General features: G+C 39.5%; 1 protein-coding gene across 1 annotated transcript in view; it reads left to right on the forward strand.

Moving 5' to 3' along the window:
* Positions 1–19,870, forward strand: part of ERO1B (endoplasmic reticulum oxidoreductase 1 beta) — a 168,209-nt gene that overhangs the window by 116,798 nt on the left and 31,541 nt on the right. Inside the window, 5 exon segments of the mRNA XM_053711099.1 lie at positions 2,322–2,442; positions 2,538–2,590; positions 6,595–6,621; positions 7,599–7,691; positions 9,242–9,488. Coding sequence (XP_053567074.1) covers positions 2,322–2,442; positions 2,538–2,590; positions 6,595–6,621; positions 7,599–7,691; positions 9,242–9,488 — 541 coding nt within the window.

The raw sequence follows: 19,870 nt of genomic DNA on the forward strand, positions 1-19,870 counted from the left end.
CCAAAGTATTGATCTAGGCCCATTTTGCTATATTTCATTTCACCCCAAATGCAATCAAATAAAAGGTACTTTTTTCACAAGCTTTGGGTTTCTCACAGAAATTATTTACACACTGCTTGTGCAGTCATGGCACAAATGTTTGTAAAAGTTTCTCTGGGATCCCCTTTGTTCAGAAATAGCAGACATATATGGCTTTGCCATTGCTTTTTTGGTAATAGAAGGCTGCTAATTGCAGGTGCGCACCACACTTCTATTATTCCCAGCAGTAAAAGGGTTAATTAGATAGCTTAACAGGTTAATTTTAGCTTTAGTGTAGAAATTAGCCTCCCACCTGTAACTTGCCACCCCCTGATCCCTACCTGATCCCTCCCAAACAGCTCTCTTCCCTCCCTCACTGGTAACTCCCATCTTAAGTACTGGCAGACAGTCTGGCAGTATGAAAATATAAGTTTTTTTTTTTTTTTTTTAAATACATTTTTTTATTAACTTTTACATTTCTGCAGTGTAGGATCCCCCCTTACCCCCCAACCTCCCTTATTCTCCCCCCCCAACAGCTCTCTAAACCGCCCCCTCTAACTATTGTCCCTTTATTTTTTTCTTTAGCGTAGGGCCCTCCCGCTCCCACCTCCCACTGGCACCAACAGAAGATTGTTACAGACGGTGAGACACACACTGCCACCCTCTGTAACGGTCAGGCATCTGCACTCATATGGAGCCGGTCATGCTCCGGCTCCATATGCGGCAGATGCCTGAAGCTTCAGGAGCTCCAGCTCTCGGCTGTAAGCTAGGACGTGTGTATGTGTGTGTGTGTGTGTATATATATATATATATATATATATATATATATATATATATATATATATATATATATATATATATATATATATATATATATATATATATATATTTTCACTTTGATTACATTTTCACTTTGGCATATATATATATATATATATATATATATATATATACATCTTGCAGTATGATAGGCAAAGTACTGCAAGATGTGTATATATGTCCTTTCAGGTGAAGGGGTTAAAAAGGCAGGAATCTAAGCTAAGGAGCCGGACCATTTTTGGTTCAACACCTGGGTTACACTTGATGATTGGTGGCTAAATGTAGTGACTTTATTATGAAGCCAGTGCAAACATTGGCAGTCAAAGTATGATGTTAGGCTTATAGTGCCCCAAGTTAAGGTGTGGAGATAAGCCAGCTTCAAATTTAAGCCAAGTGAAATAGGCACAGCCAATCAAACTGTTTGCTTATGTCCTATGATGCCTGACATTCTAATAAAACACCTAGCAAGTAAATTGACGGTAATGGCTGGCCTTTTGCACCGGTTTTCAGCCAACAAAATGCCTAAGCCATTTTTAAAGTTATTTACTGTAATGTGCAGATGATACTTCACTGCCCAGAGGTGATCAGGTTACCGTGATCAACTTTTTCTTTGCTGTAGGTGATATTTATTTTCCTCTAGCCTTAAATGGGCATTGAAAGAGTAAATATACTGAAAAAGGGCAGTCCTTAAAGGGACAGTAAACATAGAAAATAATGTTATATAATTCTGCACATAGTGCAGAATTATATAACATTATATTAGTGCTAGCTTTATAGAAGCTAATATTGCCGGTGAACTTTTATTAAAAAAAAGAGTGTTTTCCATACCCGCTCTATGTGCTCTACTGAGCCGTGTCTGTTTTTTTCACTGAGCGCATCTGGCCAGCTGTCTAGTCACAGCCCGGCCCGACCGCACCATTACACTCAGTGCAGCTCGCTCCTGCTCTGTCTGACAGCGGAAGCGAGCTGCACTGAGTGTAATGGCGCGATCGGGCCGGGCTGTGAATAGACAGCTGGCCAGATGCGCTCAGTGAAAAAAACAGACACGCTCAGTAGAGCACAGAGAGCGGGTTGGAAAACACTCTTTTTTTTTTTTAATAAAAGTTCACCGGCAATATTGGCTTCTATAAAGCTAGCACTAATATGTTATATAATTCTGCACTATGTGCAGAATTATATAACCTTATTGTCTATGTTTACTGGCCCTTTTGTGCTGCCACCCCTTGCATTATGTTCATGTAAAATATCATTAATTATATGTATTGAAAAATCCTTTCAATACTTCTCCACATATTGACATTATAGATTTACAAACTAATGGTTTTAATTTGTCTAATGCTATTAATAAAGATAAGAATCCACTGTATTGATTCTGCAATCTTGTGAATCTCGTATCCAACAAATAAAGTTATTAAAAAGGCTTTTAAACATATAAACAAAAAAAAACAGAGCATCAATTGTGTATTTTCCCATTTTTGAACTAGATGAGGGATCTCCAGATGCACAATATGTGGATCTTTTGTTGAACCCAGAGAGATACACTGGGTACAAAGGACCATCAGCCTGGAGAGTGTGGAACAGCATCTACGAAGAAAACTGTTTTAAGTAAGAAGAGAACAGAATTTACTTACTGTGATAAAACTATAATTGTACACTTGACATTTATTTAATATTCAATCTGTTTTGTTGTGTCTGTATAGACCTCGTTCGGTATATCGTCCGCTAAATCCTTTGGCACCTATCATTGGTAAGTGTGTATTGCTGTTTTTTTTTCTCTGAAAATGTAAAACATTTTATTATGTATTTTCTTATCAAGTAATTTTAAAGTATAGGACCATAATGTGGTACAGTTTAGACGTAAACAGAAATGTAATGTTTCTGCTACCTGTTATGTTCCCTACCCATATTCCAGCTTTAATTTTAGCTACATTTTATAATATTTAATGGACATAAAATACTTTGAAAATATACTATGAAACCGTTTTTACAAATATCCCTTTAAAAATACAGAGAAGATGTTTAGTCAATGAATATAGCTCTTCATGTGTATTAAATGAAAGTTATCACACTGTTTCTATGTTATCCTTCCCTTTTCTTTGTTGCTCAAGTCTTTAAACGCTAACATCAAACTTAAACGTTTATGATTCCGATAGAGCATGCAGTTTAAATTAAAAAAACAAAACAACTTTCCAGTTTGCCTCCATTATCAAAATCTGCACAACCATTTTATATGCACAATTTCTGAGACACCAGCTCCTACTGAGCATGTGCAAGAGTTCATTGTGTATTCGTCACAGAAAAAAAACGTTTGAAATTCAAACTACAACTGCAGTTATACTTTAATTGCAGGCTTATCACACAACAAAGGCTTTCTAAGCTTCAGACCATTCCATTTTGTGAGGAAAAGCAAAAAACTTTTTCTTCAAAAATCGAATGAATGTTTCCACTGAAAAGAATTACATAAAGTTATAATTGCCAAAATATCCATATATTTTCTATCTTTCCATACCACTCACCAATGAAGACTGTCCTGTATATGTACAGTAAATAAACTGTAGCTTGGTGAGTTCCACTCAGGGATGTTAGAATTATGCATTATGAAAAGTTTGGTTTGAATTCCATATCTTGGCTCACCCTAGTAATACCTACCAACATGGATTTTCAAATCTGTAAAATGTATAGAAACTATTTTATTTAGCCTGAATAATAGAACAAAGGTTTATTTTAAATGTGGTCGGGCACACACACATCCTATTACAACAAGACCTCTTACTTTAAGATAAATAATAAAAGTATAATTTTTCGTCTATGCATAATTTTATAATACAATTTCAATAATTTTTCATGTCCCTTAAATATTATTAAATGTAACTAAAAATAAAACTAGAATATGGGAAAGGAACAGACTAAGAGTCACTGCCTTCTTATCCAAAAGATAGAATAGGAAATATAATTAGTGGCAGAAAAAGGAACAGCCCACACATACAAAAAATAAGAGTTAAGTAATCTTCTTTAAAGGGACAGTCAACATCAGATTTTTTGTTGTTTTAAAAGATAGATAATCCCTTAATTACCAATTCCCCAGTTTTGCATAACCAACACAGTTATAATTATACACGTTTTACCTCTGTAATAACCTTGTATCTAAGCCTCAGCAGACTGCCCCCTTATTTCAGTTCTTTTGACAGACTTGCATTTTAGCCAATCAGAGCTGACTCCATGGTAAATTCACGTGCATGAGCTCAATGTTATCTATATGAAACACATGAACTAATGCCCTCTAGTGGTGAAACACTATCAAAATGCATTTAGATTTGGGGCGGTCTTCAAGGTCTAAGAAACCTCCTAGGTTTAGCTTTCAACTAAGAATACCAAGAGAACAGCAAAATTGGTGATAAAAGTAAATTGGAAAGTGGTTTAAAATGACATGCCCTATTCCAATCATGAAAAAAATTTTGGGACTTGACTGTCCCTTTGAGATTATTGGAGACTGTTTTAGTATGGTTTTTGTATTAAGGATATATGAATACTGAAGTATATAAAGCATTTACATTTTTTTTATATTTTTTTGTTTTTGTTCTAGGTGCAGAGAATGGTACGTACCCACATTATTTTTGTAGTTGTTTGTCTTCAAGTGTATGCCTGTGAAATTCAGTTTGTTAGAAAAAGTTAATTAACATAAAAATCAAACAAGTACATTCAGTTGGTAGTTTTTATAGTTTTAGATCTTTCTGTTATAAGGAAGTTCTCTGTAAGCCACCTTTTAATTCATAAACTGAAACCTAACCTAGGGACAGAAGCACAATCTACTCTAAGCGTATGTATTAAAACATGTACGGTTCAAGTAAAAATTCTTCTCACTGTTATATAGATGAATAGAAGCGTGTCATAAATGTTTGTGCAAAGTCCATCACTGGATAACACCCGTGGGTGAGTGCATGATCCGTCTTTTGATCCTCCTATAAGTCGTTTAGTTTAGTGGACAAAGTGAATCCAATTCCCGGTTTTAGCGTTGTCTCTATGGCTACCAGGGAGGACAAAAGTCCTCAACGTGTTATGTCTGGTCACGGTCAGTGTGGTATTCACTTAGAATGGTTTGTGCTTCTGACCCTATGTTTTGTTTCACATAGGGAGAATCATTATTAATAAGACACTGGCTTATTCCTTCTTGGTAACATGGAAGTTGGTCTTGGTACCTCCTCTCTGTTGTTCATATTTGATATAATTTACCCCTTTCAAGTTCGGCCTTATTTTCCAAATGTTTTATATTTTTGGAGCATCTGCTTCGTGTCACTTTGCTCATTAGTTAAATATTTATAAAATGAGCAATTGAACCTGGCATAGCTTACTCTCCTGATCATTCAGCTTCAGATACTTTTGAGAGTTTTTCTTACCAACTTAAATGGACAAAAAAGTCAAACTTTAACTTTCATGGAATATTCAAGAGACTTCAAATAGCTTCTGTAATCAAATTTACTTTGTTGTTTTAGTATCCTTTGTTATACAGCATATCTAGATAGACATAGGAGCAGCATAGCACTACTGGCAGCTAGCTGGTGATTGGTGACTGCACAGACATAATGTTTACAGTTGAATCCTCTATGGATAAATCTAATAATTTCCCTTCTTTTACCTACGTTTTGAAACTAGCAAGTTCTAATTATTAAAGTATTAAAATCCACTGAACCTGAAATATTTTGTAAAAACATTTTACTTCCAATAAAGTTTAGAAAAAGGAAAAGAAAATACTAGAAAGACAATGAGAATTAAAAAAAAAAAGTGTTATATTTATTGGTACAGAACTGCATCGTTAAAAATGTCTGCCTATTTTTCAAATCAGTGGCAACATCGTAGTAAAGTGTTAAATGGACATAGTTACATTTATATCTTGTATACTAAAGAGCAGCTGTTAAACACGTTAAAAACATGGTTTTGCGTGAAAAGAAAGAAAACCTGCTTAAATTGAATGAAAAACTGACACGAAGTACATGACTGTTTAAATCTGGCCCCAAGGCTCTAATTATTATTGGCCATTAGGGACCAAAAAAAAAAGCCACTGTAATTTAAATATTTTATTTTTTTTAACCATTGTCTTTTAGCTAACCTTTAGACCTTTTCTAGATTTACCTTCTTTTTTTTTTTTTACATAATCAAATCATTTGTAAGGAAGATTTTGCTATCAATTTAACATATGGTGTGGCTGCTTTTTATGTATTAAAGTGAAAGTCAACCTTAGCGTTTTTGGATTCTTTTATTAATTAATTGGATCATGTGCTGTCACTCTAAATTGTAAAAATTCTAGTTTATACACTCTTTTAAGGTAAAGTCATAATTAAACATTTATGATTTAGACAGAGCATGGTATTTTAAACAACTTTCTGATTTACTAATTTTTATCAAATTTGCTTTATTCTCTGGGAAAAACATGTGTTGGAAAGCATACCTAGGTATGCTTAGGAGCAGTAATGCCCTACTGGGAGCTAGATTCTGATTCATGACTACGCACAGATGTGTTCAGTGTATTTCTGTTCCTGAACCTACCTAGGCTTACACTTCAACAAAGGATCCTAAGAGAACAAAGCACATGTATTAATTATTTACATTTTGACTGCAATAAAAAAATATTTGTCCTAAGTATGTCCTATTTAAAAATGATACAATCAGTATTTGATTAAAAAAATACACCCAGATAAAGATTGGTTTATACTATTCAAAAGTAGTGGATATGTAATCATTTTTCTATTGTCTTTGTTGCAGGAGAATCATTCTACACATGGCTTGAAGGTAACAAACCAACCACTTGTTGTCTTTAAAATGTACTATTAAATATTTTCGAAGTTATGATGTGCTGTGTGGTGCATGGTGATTGGATAACGGCATTTAAAGGGACATTCCAGTCAAACTTTTAATGTACATAGATTTATTACATCTTTGAATAGAAACATATTTGCAATATAAATGGATTGGCAAAAATGCTTCTAGTAAAAGTTATCACTGTTTTAGTGTTAACATTTTTCTCTGCATGTTCATCTGAAGCATAGCTATATATTGTTACTGCACCCATATTTTAAACAATGCAGCTGTGTAGATCATCAGTGGGGCTTGTATCATCTCAGCATTTAACAAATTGAGTCATTATCAGATGGAACAAGCACCTTAGGCAATCTGAGCAAGTGCTGTGTTTAAAATTCGGGTGCACAGTACATACTTAAATACACATTTGAAACAGCTATAGTTTTAATTAGAAGCATTTTTGCTAATGCATGTATATTACAAAATTGCTTCTTGTTAATACCATAATACTGCCATGGGGTTTCCAATTTTGGCTGGAATATCCCTTTAAACAGTAAATACATGGTAGACATAATGATGTTTTGAAAGCAATAGATTAGACAGAATAATATATTGATGTATTTTTTATATTAGTTTACATATTGACAATATAAGTGTAAAGGTTTAGATTTTATAAAGTAATGGGTGCCGCCATGTTTGAACTAGTTTTCTATTTATCTGTATCTTTTGCTGCCAACAATAAGGGAAAGATATATAAACCAGAAAATAAAGTAGTTTGTGTAAACCAGGTTTTTGGGTAGTCTATTTTATATCTGTTCCAAATTGTATGCAGCAAGATTGTGAGATGAGGTTAAAACTTAAGTTTAGATATGGCTGCATCCATTACTTTGAAGAAACTCAGTAGAATTTTATAAAACACACCTATTTTATGAGTTAAATTATATAACAATTTGGAATTATTTTGACAGGCCTATGCTTAGAGAAAAGAGTGTTTTACCGTCTCATATCAGGACTTCATGCCAGCATCAACTTGCATCTCTCAGTAAAATATCTTCTTGAGGGTAAGTTCCATGTTGTGTACATTATTATTATTTATAGAACATTCTGTCTAATGTAAACTGTAAATTGTCTTCATTCTCTTGGCATCTTTATTTGAAATGCAAGAATGTAAGTTTAGATGTCGGCCCATTTTTGGTGAACAAACTGGGTTGTTCTTGCTGATTGGTGGATAAACAAGTGCTTTCCATGGTTCTGAACCAAAAAAAATAGCTTAGATGCCTTCTTTTTCAAATAAAGAAAGCAAGAGAACGAAGAAAAATGTATAATAGGTGTAAATTAGAAAGTTGCTTAAAATTGCATGCTCTGTCTGAATCACGAAAGAAAAAAATTTGGGTTCAGTGTCCCTTTAATTGCACATTTAAATAATCTCTATTTTGTGAGTTAAAGGGATATGAAACCCAAATATTTTCTTAAGTTATTCAGACAGAGGATACCATTTTTAAAAAGTTTCCAATTTACTTCTATGATCAAATGCGCTTAGTTCCCATGGTATTCTTTTTTGATGAGATACCCTACGTAGGTGACGGGAGCAGTACATTACAGGAAATGGTACTCTTGCAAATGGATAGCATTCTTGCAAAACTGCTGCCATCTAATACTCCAGAAATGGACTGCTTTTAAGCATACATCCCTGGTTTTTAACAAAAGACAGCAAGAGAATGAAGAAAATTGAAAATGGTAAATTAGGTTTTTTAAAATTGCATGGTCTATCTGAGTCATGAAAGTAATTAAAAAAAAAATAGGGTTTCATATCCCTTTAAATAAGGTTCATGAACTTCTGGGGCTGAAGGTTCTTTCTACATCAGCCACATCATCCATTTTAAAGGAAGTTCTAAATTAAAGGGGACAGTCTACACCAGTATATTTATTGTTTTAAATATAGATAATCAATCTAAGCCTCTACAAACTGCCCCTTATTTCAGTTCTTTTGACAGACTTGCATTTTAGTCAATCAGTGCTGGCTCCTAGGAACTCCACGTGCGTGAGCACAGTGTTATCTATATGAAACACATGAACTAACACCCTCTAGTGGTGAAAAACTGACAAAATAACCTGAGCTAAGAGGCGGCCTTCAAGGGCTTAGAAATATATGAACCTCCTAGATTTAGCTTTCAACTAAGAATACCAAGAGAACAAAGCAAAATTGGTGATAGAAGTAAATTGGAAAATTGTTTACAATTACATGCGCTATCTGAATAATGAGTTTGTTTTGGATTAGACTGTTCCTTTAAGTGTGAAAATGTTATAAGCCTAATAAAACCCCTCTGTTTTATTATTGATTTCCATTATTACTGTTGGGCCTGCTTTGGGAGTTTGTGTGATGGAAACTTCCATGATGTGTCAAAGTATTATATTGAATCATATTTTTTTATGATTATATTCATTGTAGAATTTGAATTCAACCCCACCATAATATTGTGAATTATGTATTTTTTTTATTCACATCGCACTGAAAAACAGTTTTGCTTAGTGTTTTCAGTAACTTTAGTAAATTTAAATTCCCTCTTTCTCTACTTGGACATATAACTAGTATTATTTAACTGTATTTCAGATACATGGGGAAGAGCACGATGGGGACCTAATCCTAAAGAGTTTACAAAACGATTTGACCCTTCTGAAACACAAGGAGAAGGCCCAAGGAGATTGAAGAATTTGTATTTTTTGTATTTGATTGAACTCCGTGCATTATCAAAAGTTGCGTCCTATTTCGATCGCACTATTGTTGATCTATATACAGGAAACTCAGAAGGGGACTTGGAAACGAAAAATCTTCTTCTGGATATCTTCAAAGATATGCAGTAAGCAATTTATTTACATTTAAATGTTAAATGTAACTGTAATATGATTAAAGGGATAGTCTAGACAAAATTAAACTTTCATGATTCAGACTCCTATAATCAATTTCTCTTGTAAGGTGTATCCAGTCCACGATTTCATCCATTACTTGTGGGATATTCTCCTTCCCAACAGGAAGCTGCAAGAGGATCACCCACAGCAGAGCTGTCTATATAGCTCCTCCCCTAACTGCCACCTCCCAGTCATTCTCTTGCAGCTCTCGACAAGGGAAGTAGCTAGAGAGATGTGGTAAATTAATGTAGTTTATCTTCAATCAAAAGTTTATTATTTTCAAATGGTACCGGAGTTGTACTATTTTGGCTTCAGGCAGAAAGGGGAAGAAGAGTCTGCCTGAAGTTTTTTGATGATCTTAGCAGTTTGTAACTAAGGTCCACTGCTGTTCTCACACATAACTGAAGAGATGGGTAACTTCAGCTGGGGGAATAGCGTGCAGGTTTTCCTGCTCTGAGGTATGTGTAGTTTTAAATTTTTCTAGAGAGATGATAAGCTAGAAAATGCTGACAGTACCTGATTTATTTAAGGTAAGCCTGATTACAGTGATTTAATAACGACTGGTATCACGCTTGCTGTAAGGGGTAATATTTTTGTTATTTACTCTCATTACTTAATAGATATAACGTTTGCTTGATGTATATAAACGTTTACTACAAATGGTGATAAAACTTTATTCTGGGGCCCAGTTTTTCCACATGGCTGACTAGATTTTGCCTAGGGATAGTTTTTTAAGGCCCTCTCACTGTGAGTACATGTTGGGAGGGGCCTATTTTCGCGCCTTAATTGCGCAGTAGTTTTTGCAGCTTGAGACATCCAGCTTCCCTGAAGGAGTCCCCTGACATATAGGACCCCTCTACAGGGTTTTTGTGCCTTCCAAAGTCGTTGTATGGGCAGGTAGGAGCCACAGTAGAGCTGTGGCAGTTGGTTGTGACTGTTTAAAAAACGGCTATATCGTTTTTTTGATCCGGTTTTGAAACTAAGGGGTTAATCATCCATTTGCAAGTGGGTGCAATGCTATTTCAGTCTATTATACACACTGTAAAAATTTCGTAGAATTTACTGCTTTTTTACTGTTTTGCAGTTTATGTGATTGTTTTTTTTCTCTTAAAGGCACAGTACTGTTTTTATTTTTTGCTTGTTCACAGTTATTAAAGTGTTTTCCAAGCTTGCTGGTCTCATTACTAGTCTGTTAAACATGTCTGACATAGAGGAAACTCATTGTTCATTATGTTTAGAAGCCATTGTGGAACCCCCTCTTAGAATGTGTACCAAGTGCACTGATTTTACTATCTATAGATTACAAAGACCATATTCTGGCTTTAAAAAATTTATCACCAGAAGAAATTGACAAGGAGGAAGTTATGCCGTCTAACTCTCCCCACGTGTCAGAACCTATAACTCCCGCTCAGGGGACGCCAAGTACATCTAGCGCGCCCATTGCATATACCTTACATGATATGGCGTCAGTTATGAATCATACCCTTACAGAGGTATTATCTAAACTGCCAGGATTGCAAAGAAAGCGAGACAGCTCTGGGACTAGAATAAATACAGAGCTCTCTGACGCTTTAGTGGCTATGTCTGATACACCCTCACAATGTACTGAAGCTGAAGCAGGGGAGCTTCAATCTGTGGGTGATTTTTCTGATTCAGGGAAGATACTTCAACCTGATTCTGATATGTCTACATTTAAATGTAAGCTTGAACACCTCCGCATATTGCTCAGGGAGGTCTTAGCAACTCTGGACGACTGTGACGCTATTGTAGTCTCAGAGAAATTATGTAGATTGGATAAATACTATGCAGTACCTACTTACACTGATGTTTTTCCAATCCCTAAGAGGTTTTCTGAAATTATTACTACGGAATGGGATAGACCAGGTGTACCATTCTCTCCCCCTCCTGTTTTTAAAAAGATGTTTCCTATAGACGCCGCTACACGGGACTTGTGGCAGACGGTCCCTAAGGTGGAGGGAGCAGTTTCTACTCTAGCTAAGCGTACCACTATCCCTGTCGAGGACAGTTGTGCTTTTCTAGATCCAATGGATAAAAAATTAGAGGGTTACCTTAAGAAAATTTTTATTCAACAAGGTTTTATTCTCCAGCCTCTTGCATGCATTGCCCCAGTCACTGCTGCTGCAGCTTTCTGGTTTGAGTCTCTAGAGGAGGCTCTACAGGTCGAAACCCCGTTGGAAGATATTATTGACAAGCTTAAGGCCCTTAAGCTAGCCAATTCATTTGTTTCTGACACCGTTGTTCATTTAACCAAGCTAACGGCTAAAAATTCAGGTTTTGCTATTCAGGCGCGTAGGGCGCTATGGCTTAAATCCTGGTCAGCTGACGTGACTTCAAAGTCTAAACTTCTCAACGTTCCCTTCAAAGCACAGACCCTATTCGGGCCTGGACTGAAGGAGATCATTTCTGATATCACTGGAGGAAAAGGTCACGCCCTTCCTCAAGACAGGTCCAACAAATTAAGGACCAAACAGTCTAGTTTTCGGCCCTTTCGAAACTTCAAGAGTGGCGCAGCTTCAACTTCCTCTAACACAAAACAAGAGGGAACTTTTGCCCAGTCTAAGCCGGTCTGGAGACCTAACCAGGCTTGGAACAAGGGGAAACAGGCCAAAAAGCCTGCTGCTGCCTCTAAGACAGCATGAAGGAGCAGCCCCCGATCCGGAAACGGATCTAGTAGGGGACAGACTCTCTCTCTTCGCCCAGGCTTGGGCAAGAGATGTCCAGGATCCCTGGGCATTGGAAATTGTGTCCAAGGGTTATCTTCTGGAATTCAAAACCTCTCCCCCAAAAGGGAGATTTCATCTCTCACATTTATATGCAAACCAGATAAAGAGAGAGGCATTCTTACATTGTGTTCAAGACCTCCTAGTTATGGGAGTGATCCACCCAGTTCCGCAGGAGGAACAGGGGCAGGGCTTCTATTTAAATCTGTTTGTAGTTCCCAAGAAAGAGGGAACATTCAGACCAATCTTAGATCTCAAGATCTTAAACAAATTTCTCAGAGTCCCATCCTTCAAGATGGAGACTATTCGAACCATCCTTCCTATGATCCAGGAGGGTCAATATATGACTACAGTAGACTTAAAGGATGCTTATCTTCTTATCCCGATACACAAAGATCATCATCGTTTTCTCAGGTTTGCCTTTCTAGACAGGCACTACCAGTTTGTGGCACTTCCCTTCGGGTTGGCCACGGCACCAAGAATCTTTACAAAGGTTCTAGGGTCCCTCCTAGCGGTCCTAAGGCCGTGGGGTATAGCAGTAGCCCCTTACTTAGACGACATTCTGATACAGGCGTCGACTTTTCAAATCGCCAGGTCCCATACGGACATTGTTCTGGCATTTCTGAGGTCCCATGGGTGGAAGGTGAACGAAGAAAAGAGTTCTCTATCACCTCTAACAAAAGTTTCATTCCTAGGGACTCTGATAGATTCGGTAGAAATGAAGATTTACCTAACGAAGGCCAGATTTTCAAAACTTCTAGACTCTTGCCGTGTTCTTTATTCCACTTCTCGTCCTTCAGTGGATGGAAGTAATCGGTTTAATGGTAGCGGTAATGGACATAGTACCGTTTGCCCGCCTACATCTCAGACCGCTGCAACTTTGCATGCTCAGTCAGTGGAATGGGGATTACACAGATTTGTCCCCTCTACTAAATCTGGATCAAGAAACCAGGGATTCTCTTCTCTGGTGGCTATGTCAGGTCCATCTGTCCAAGGGGATGAGCTTCCGCAGGCCAGATTGGACTATAGTAACGACAGATGCCAGCCTTCTGGGCTGGGGTGCAGTCTGGAACTCCCTGAAGGCTCAGGGCTCGTGGACTCAGGAGGAGGCACTCCTTCCGATAAACATTCTGGAACTAAGGGCGATATTCAATGCTCTTCAGGCTTGGCCTCAGCTAGCTGCGGTCAGGTTAATCAGATTTCAGTCGGACAACATCACGACTGTAGCCTATATCAACCATCAGGGGGGAACAAGGAGCCCCCTGGCAATGTTGGAGGTTTCAAAGATAACCCAGGAGTAGAGAACTGGGAGGCGGATTTTCTAAGTCGGCAGACTTTTCATCCGGGGGAGTGGGAGCTCCATCCGGAGGTATTTGCCCAGCTGATTCAACTATGGGGCAAATCAGAACTGGATCTGATGGCGTCTCGTCAGAACGCCAAGCTTCCTTGTTACAGGTCCAGGTCAAGGGATCCCCAGGCAACGCTGATAGATGCTCTAGCAGCGCCCTGGTCCTTCAGCCTGGCTTATGTGTTTCCACCATTTCCTCTGCTCCCTCGTCTGATTGCCAAGATCAAGCAGGAAAGAGCTTCAGTGATTTTGATAGCTCCTGCGTGGCCACGCAGGACTTGGTATGCAGATATGGTGGACATGTCATCCTTTCCACCATGGACTCTGCCGCTGAGGCAGGACCTTCTACTTCAAGGTCCCTTCAAACATCCAAATCTAATTTCTCTGCGTCTGACTGCTTGGAGATTGAACGCTTGATTTTATCAAAGCGTGGTTTTTCCGAGTCGGTCATTGATACCTTAATTCAGGCTCGAAAGCCTGTCACCAGGAAAATCTATCATAAGATATGGTGTAAATATCTTCATTGGTGTGAATCCAAGGGTTACTCATGGAGTAAAGTCAGGATTCCCAGGATATTATCTTTTCTCCAAGAAGGATTGGAGAAGGGATTGTCAGCTAGTTCCTTAAAGGGACAGATTTCTGCTCTGTCTATTCTTTTGCACAAGCGTCTGGCGGATGTTCCAGACGTTCAGGCGTTTTGTCAGGCTTTAGTTAGAATCAAGCCTGTGTTTAAACCTGTTGCTCCGCCATGGAGTTTAAATTTAGTTCTTAAAGTTCTTCAAGGGGTTCCGTTTGAACCTCTGCATTCCATAGATATCAAGCTTTTATCTTGGAAAGTTCTGTTTTTGGTAGCTATCTCTTCGGCTCGAAGAGTTTCAGAGTTATCTGCCTTGCAGTGTGATTCCCCTTATCTGATCTTCCATGCAGATAAGGTAGTTTTGCGTACCAAACCTGGGTTTCTTCCTAAGGTGGTATCTAATAAGAATATCAATCAGGAGATTGTTGTTCCGTCACTGTGTCCTAATCCTTCTTCAAAGAAGGAACGTCTATTACACAATCTTGACATGGTTCGTGCTTTAAAGTTTTATTTACAAGCTACTAAACATCTGCATTGTTTGTTGTCTACTCTGGACAGAGGAAAGGCCAAAAGGCTTCAGCAACTTCTTTCTTTTTGGTTAAGAAGTATAATCCGCTTAGTTTATGAGATTGCTGGCCAGCAGCCTCCTGAAAGAATTACAGCTCATTCCACTAGAGCGGTGGCTTCCACATGGGCTTTTAAAAATGAGGCTTCTGTTGAACAGATTTGTAAGGCGGCGACTTGGTCTTCGCTTCATACTTTTTCTAAATTCTACAAATTTGATACTTTTGCTTCTTCGGAGGCTATTTTTGGGAGAAAGGTCTTACAGGCAGTGGTGCCTTCCGTTTAAGCGCCTGCCTTGTCCCTCCCTTCATCCGTGTCCTATAGCTTTGGTATTGGTATCCCACAAGTAATGGATGAATCCGTGGACTGGATACACCTTACAAGAGAAAACAAAATTTATGCTTACCTGATAAATTTATTTCTCTTGTGGTGTATCCAGTCCACGGCCCGCCCTGTCATTTTAAGGCAGGTGTTTTTTATTTTTAAACTACAGTCACCACTGCACCTTATAGTTTCTCCTTTCTCTTGCTTGTCTTCGGTCGAATGACTGGGAGGTGGCAGTTAGGGGAGGAGCTATATAGACAGCTCAGCTGTGGGTGATCCTCTTGCAGCTTCCTGTTGGGAAGGAGAATATCCCACAAGTAATGGATGAATCCGTGGACTGGATACACCACACGAGAAATAAATTTATCAGGTAAGCATAAAGTTTGTTTTTGTCTTTGTTCTCTTGGTATCTTTATTTGAAGGTAAACTTAAGAGCAAGCCCATTTTTGGTTCAGTCTAAATGTAGCCACCATTCAGCAAGCACTACCCAGGTGCGGAACCAAAAATGGGCCTGCTCCTAAGCTTACATTTTTGCTTTTCAAATAAAGATATCAAGAGAACAAATACATTTTGATAATAGGAGTATATTAGAAAGTTGCTTAAAATTGCATGCTCTATCTGAATCATGAAAGTTTAATTTTGACTAGACTATCCCTTTAAGGATGTGCAGAACTAAATTCATTTTTATTCAAAGTGTTTTGAGTGGCATCTCCTACAAGAAAATAATGTGGTGTTATTCAATTCCTTTAATGGGTATATAATATAGATATATAATGCACATGCCCACAATTGCAAAATAAAATAAACAATAAATGCAACTTGGTATAAGTCACAAAAAAGTAGGATTCTCTAATCCCTCTTCTGTCTGAAAGCCTCAAAGAAAGAAAAAGAGATATAGTGTCGGTAAATCCCTTTCTTCAGTGCTGCTCACACAAATTTGAGTTCTCTTGTAGATATTTTTTTTCCTTCTTAATATAAGGAGAGTCCACAGCATCATTCCTTACTTTTGGGAAATCCTGAACCTGGCCACCAGGAGGAGGCAAAGACACCCCAGCCAAAGGCTTAAATACTTCTTCCACTTCCCCCATCCCCCAGTCATTCTTTGCCTTTGGTCACAGGAGGAGGGCAGAAAAGTGTCAGAAGATTTTGGAGTATAGTTCCTTAGGAAGGGTATCAGTCCTTTGATATGGGACTGGGGTTTTAAGTAGTCTTGTCAGCCTCTCAGTGAGAGCATTGACGAAAGTTAAAGTCTAGAGATGCAGGGAAAGTCTTTTTGTGAACCCATCCAGACTGCCTGCTAACAGCTCCTAAGCAATCAGTGTTGACAAGTTTCACTGCCTACTTATTTCTCACTCAAGTCCATTTCAGGAGTGATGCTACAAGACTGTCGCACTTTAGAGGCTGTGTTTCTATTCCACAGCATGGATTCTGGTAAGATTGTTTAAATTTTTACAGATGTTGAAAACGCTAGAAGACAGGGTCACAGTGTGGCTCCTTTTATCTTAATAGAATCATAGGTTAATATCTCCTGAGGGGCATTATTGAACAGTGGGGATTTATCAAATGTGATGCTTTGATTTTATGTTGCTTTATGTGTGAGATATTTATTGGGCTCATAGACTGTTGTTAGTAGCTGGAACGTACAGGTTTTTACTTTCACTTTGAGTGCTGCGCAGCATGTAGCTTGGCACGCTTTTTCTCATAGCAGGGGCGGTCCTGCCTTACGCACGATGTGACCGGGAGCGGTCTCTCTTTCATTTCCGCTTTCCTGACCAAGCTGACTGTCGGAGAAGACACTATTTCTCTGCATTGTCTGGGTCATAGGAGGTGGTGAGTGCCCCAGCCATTGGGTGTATAAAGGTGCTGGTTTTGTTTTGAGAAATAAAGATAGTTTATTTTGATTAGCTTAAGCTATGGAGAATTCTGAGATCCCAAATAGTAATACCTGTTTATATTATGAGGAGGCCTTTGTATGCCCACCCTCTGTTATGTTCCATGTGCCTTGATAATGTTATTAGGTCAAAAGAAGGTTATCCCTTTTAGTACCACTGAGCTGTCCACCTCTGAGGACTTGCCGTCCTGTGAGGTACATACCCGACATTCATCTCCATCTGCACATGCAGCTTCCCGTAGCACGTCTAATCCTCCATCTGGAGGGGGCCTTTTACCGCCAGATTTTTCCACACAGTTACAAACGGCGGTGTCTGCGGCCCTCAGTGTTCTACCTTGCCCTGCTGAGCGCAAGCAAAAGGTTTAACATAGCTCTCCTGCCCTGGGGTCATCATATAATTTATTGGATTTAACTGCTTTGTCTCAGTTATCCGAGGAGGAGTTGCACTTATCCTTTTTTAAGAAAGATGTTTCAACATACGGAATATTTGTTTCAACCGGCAACGGCTGTTGCCATGGTTGCTGGTGCAGCTACCTACTGGTGCGACTCCTTATCGGATTTAATCGAGGTGGAGGGTCCCCTCGATGTTATCCAGGAAAGAATTAAGGCTTTGAGAATTGCCAATTCTTTTATCTGTGATGCAAACATGCAGATTATTCGCCTAAACGCTAAGGTTTCTGGCTTTTCGGTTCAGGCCAGTCGGGCGCTCTGGCTGAACTCCTGGTCTGCGGATATGACTAAGTCTAGACTTCTTTCTCTCCCCTTTAACTGAAAGATTTTATTTGGCCCAGGTCTGGACTACATTATCTCCACGATTACAGGGGGGCATGGGTGCCTTCCTATCGCAAGATAAAAGGAACAAGTCTAAGGGACAAGGTTCTAATTTTTGTCAGCAGTCCTCCGCTAAGCCCGAGCAAACCAAGAGTGCTTGGAAGTCGGCTCAGTCCTGGAATAAGTCCAAGCAGAGCAAGAAGCCCGCAGACTAAATCTGCATGAAGGGGCCGCCCCCAATCCGGCTCTGGATCGTGTAGGGGGCAGACTGATGTTCTTTTCAGACGCTTGGTTTGGGGAAGTGCAGGATCCATGGGTCCTGGAGGTCATATCTCAGGGATACAAGATAGGATTCAAGTCTCATCCACCCAAGGGCAGATTTCTCCTCTTAACCCTGTCTTCCAGACTAGAAAAGAGGGAAGCCTTTCTGGGGTGCGTGCGGGATATGTCCTCCTTAGGAGTCATTGTCCTGGTACCTATCGCAGAAAGAGGTTTGGGATACTATTCAAACTTTTTCGTGGTCCCAAAGAAGGAGGGAACTTTCCGCCCAATTATGGACCTAAAGTGCTTAAACAAATTTCTAAGTGTCCCCTCGATCAAGATGGAGACGATAAGGTCCATCCTTCCCTTAGTTCAGGAAGGACAGTTCATGACCATTATAGATTTGAAGGATACTTACCTTCACATGCCAATCCACAAGGACCACTTCCGGTTCCTAAGATTTGCGTTCCTGGACCAGCACTTCCAGTTCATTGCACTTCCGTTTGGTCTAGCTACTGTTCCAATAATTTTTACGAAGGTTCTAGGGGCTCTGCCAGCAGTTGCCAGAACCCGGGGCATAGCAGTGGCTCCATACTTGGACGATATTCTGGTACAAGCACCATCTTTTTGTCTGGCGGAAGACCATTCGGTATCTCTCCTCTCTCTTCTTCAATCTCATGGATGGAAGATAAGAGTTCTCTTATACCAAGCACCAGGGTGGAATTCCTGGGTACTATAATAGACTCCATGGGTATGATGATATTTCTAACAGACCAGAGACGTTGCAAGCTAGTTTCGGCATTTCTTGCCCTTCAGACTTCCTTAAGGCCATCTGTGGCTCAGTGTATGGATGTGATTGGTCTCATGGTGTTCAGCATGGATTTCATTCCCTTTGCCAGGTTCCGTATCAGGCTGTTACAACTGTGCATGCCGAGAGAGTGGAACAGCAATCATTCAGGTCTGTCTCAACAGATTTCTCTGGACAACCGATCGATAGAATCGCTCTCTTGGTGGCTCTGTCCAGATCACCTGTCCCGAGGGACATCCTTTTAAGACCATCCTGGGAGATTGTGACTACAGACGCAAGCCTATCAGGATGGGGAGCTGTTTGGGGTGCCAAGAAGGCACAGGACCCTCCCGATCAACATTCTAGAACTTAGAGCAATCTTCAATGCTCTGAAGGCTTGGCCTCTTCTAGGTTCGTCTCAGTTTATCAGATTCCAATAGGACAATATAACCACGGTGGCTTACATCAACCATCAGGGGGGAACGAGAAGCTCCCTAGCAATGAGGGAAGTCTCTCTGATTCTGGAGTGGGCGGAGGCCCACAGTTGTTTGCTGTCAGCGATCCACATTCCGGGTGTGGACAACTGGGAAGCGCATTTTCTCAGCAGACAATCCTTTCATCAGGGGGAATGGTCTCTCCGTCCCGAAGTGTTTGCGGAGATATGCAACAGGTGGGGGATGCCGGAGATGGATATCATGGCGTCCCGTCTCAATGCCAAGCTACCCAGATATGGGTCGAGGTCTAGGGATCCTCAGGCGGAGGTAATAGATGCATTAGCAGTGCCTTGGAGGGTCAGTCTAATTTACCTTTTCCCGCCGTTACCACTCCTTCCTCTTGTAGTAGCCCGCATCAAGCAGGAGCAGGGGTCAGTAATACTGATTGCTCCATCGTGGCCGCGAAGGATGTGGTTCGCAGATGTGGTGGGGATGTCATCATCTTTTCTGTGGAAGTTACCTTGTCGCATGGATCTGCTGGAACAAGGTCCTTTTGTTCATCAAAATCTAGATTTTCTGAGGCTGACTGTGTGGAGATTGAACGCTTAGTCCTAGCCAAGAGAGGGTTTTCTGAG

This window comes from Bombina bombina, chromosome 4 (assembly GCF_027579735.1).
Source record: "Bombina bombina isolate aBomBom1 chromosome 4, aBomBom1.pri, whole genome shotgun sequence".
In the NCBI taxonomy this organism is placed as follows: domain Eukaryota; kingdom Metazoa; phylum Chordata; class Amphibia; order Anura; family Bombinatoridae; genus Bombina; species Bombina bombina.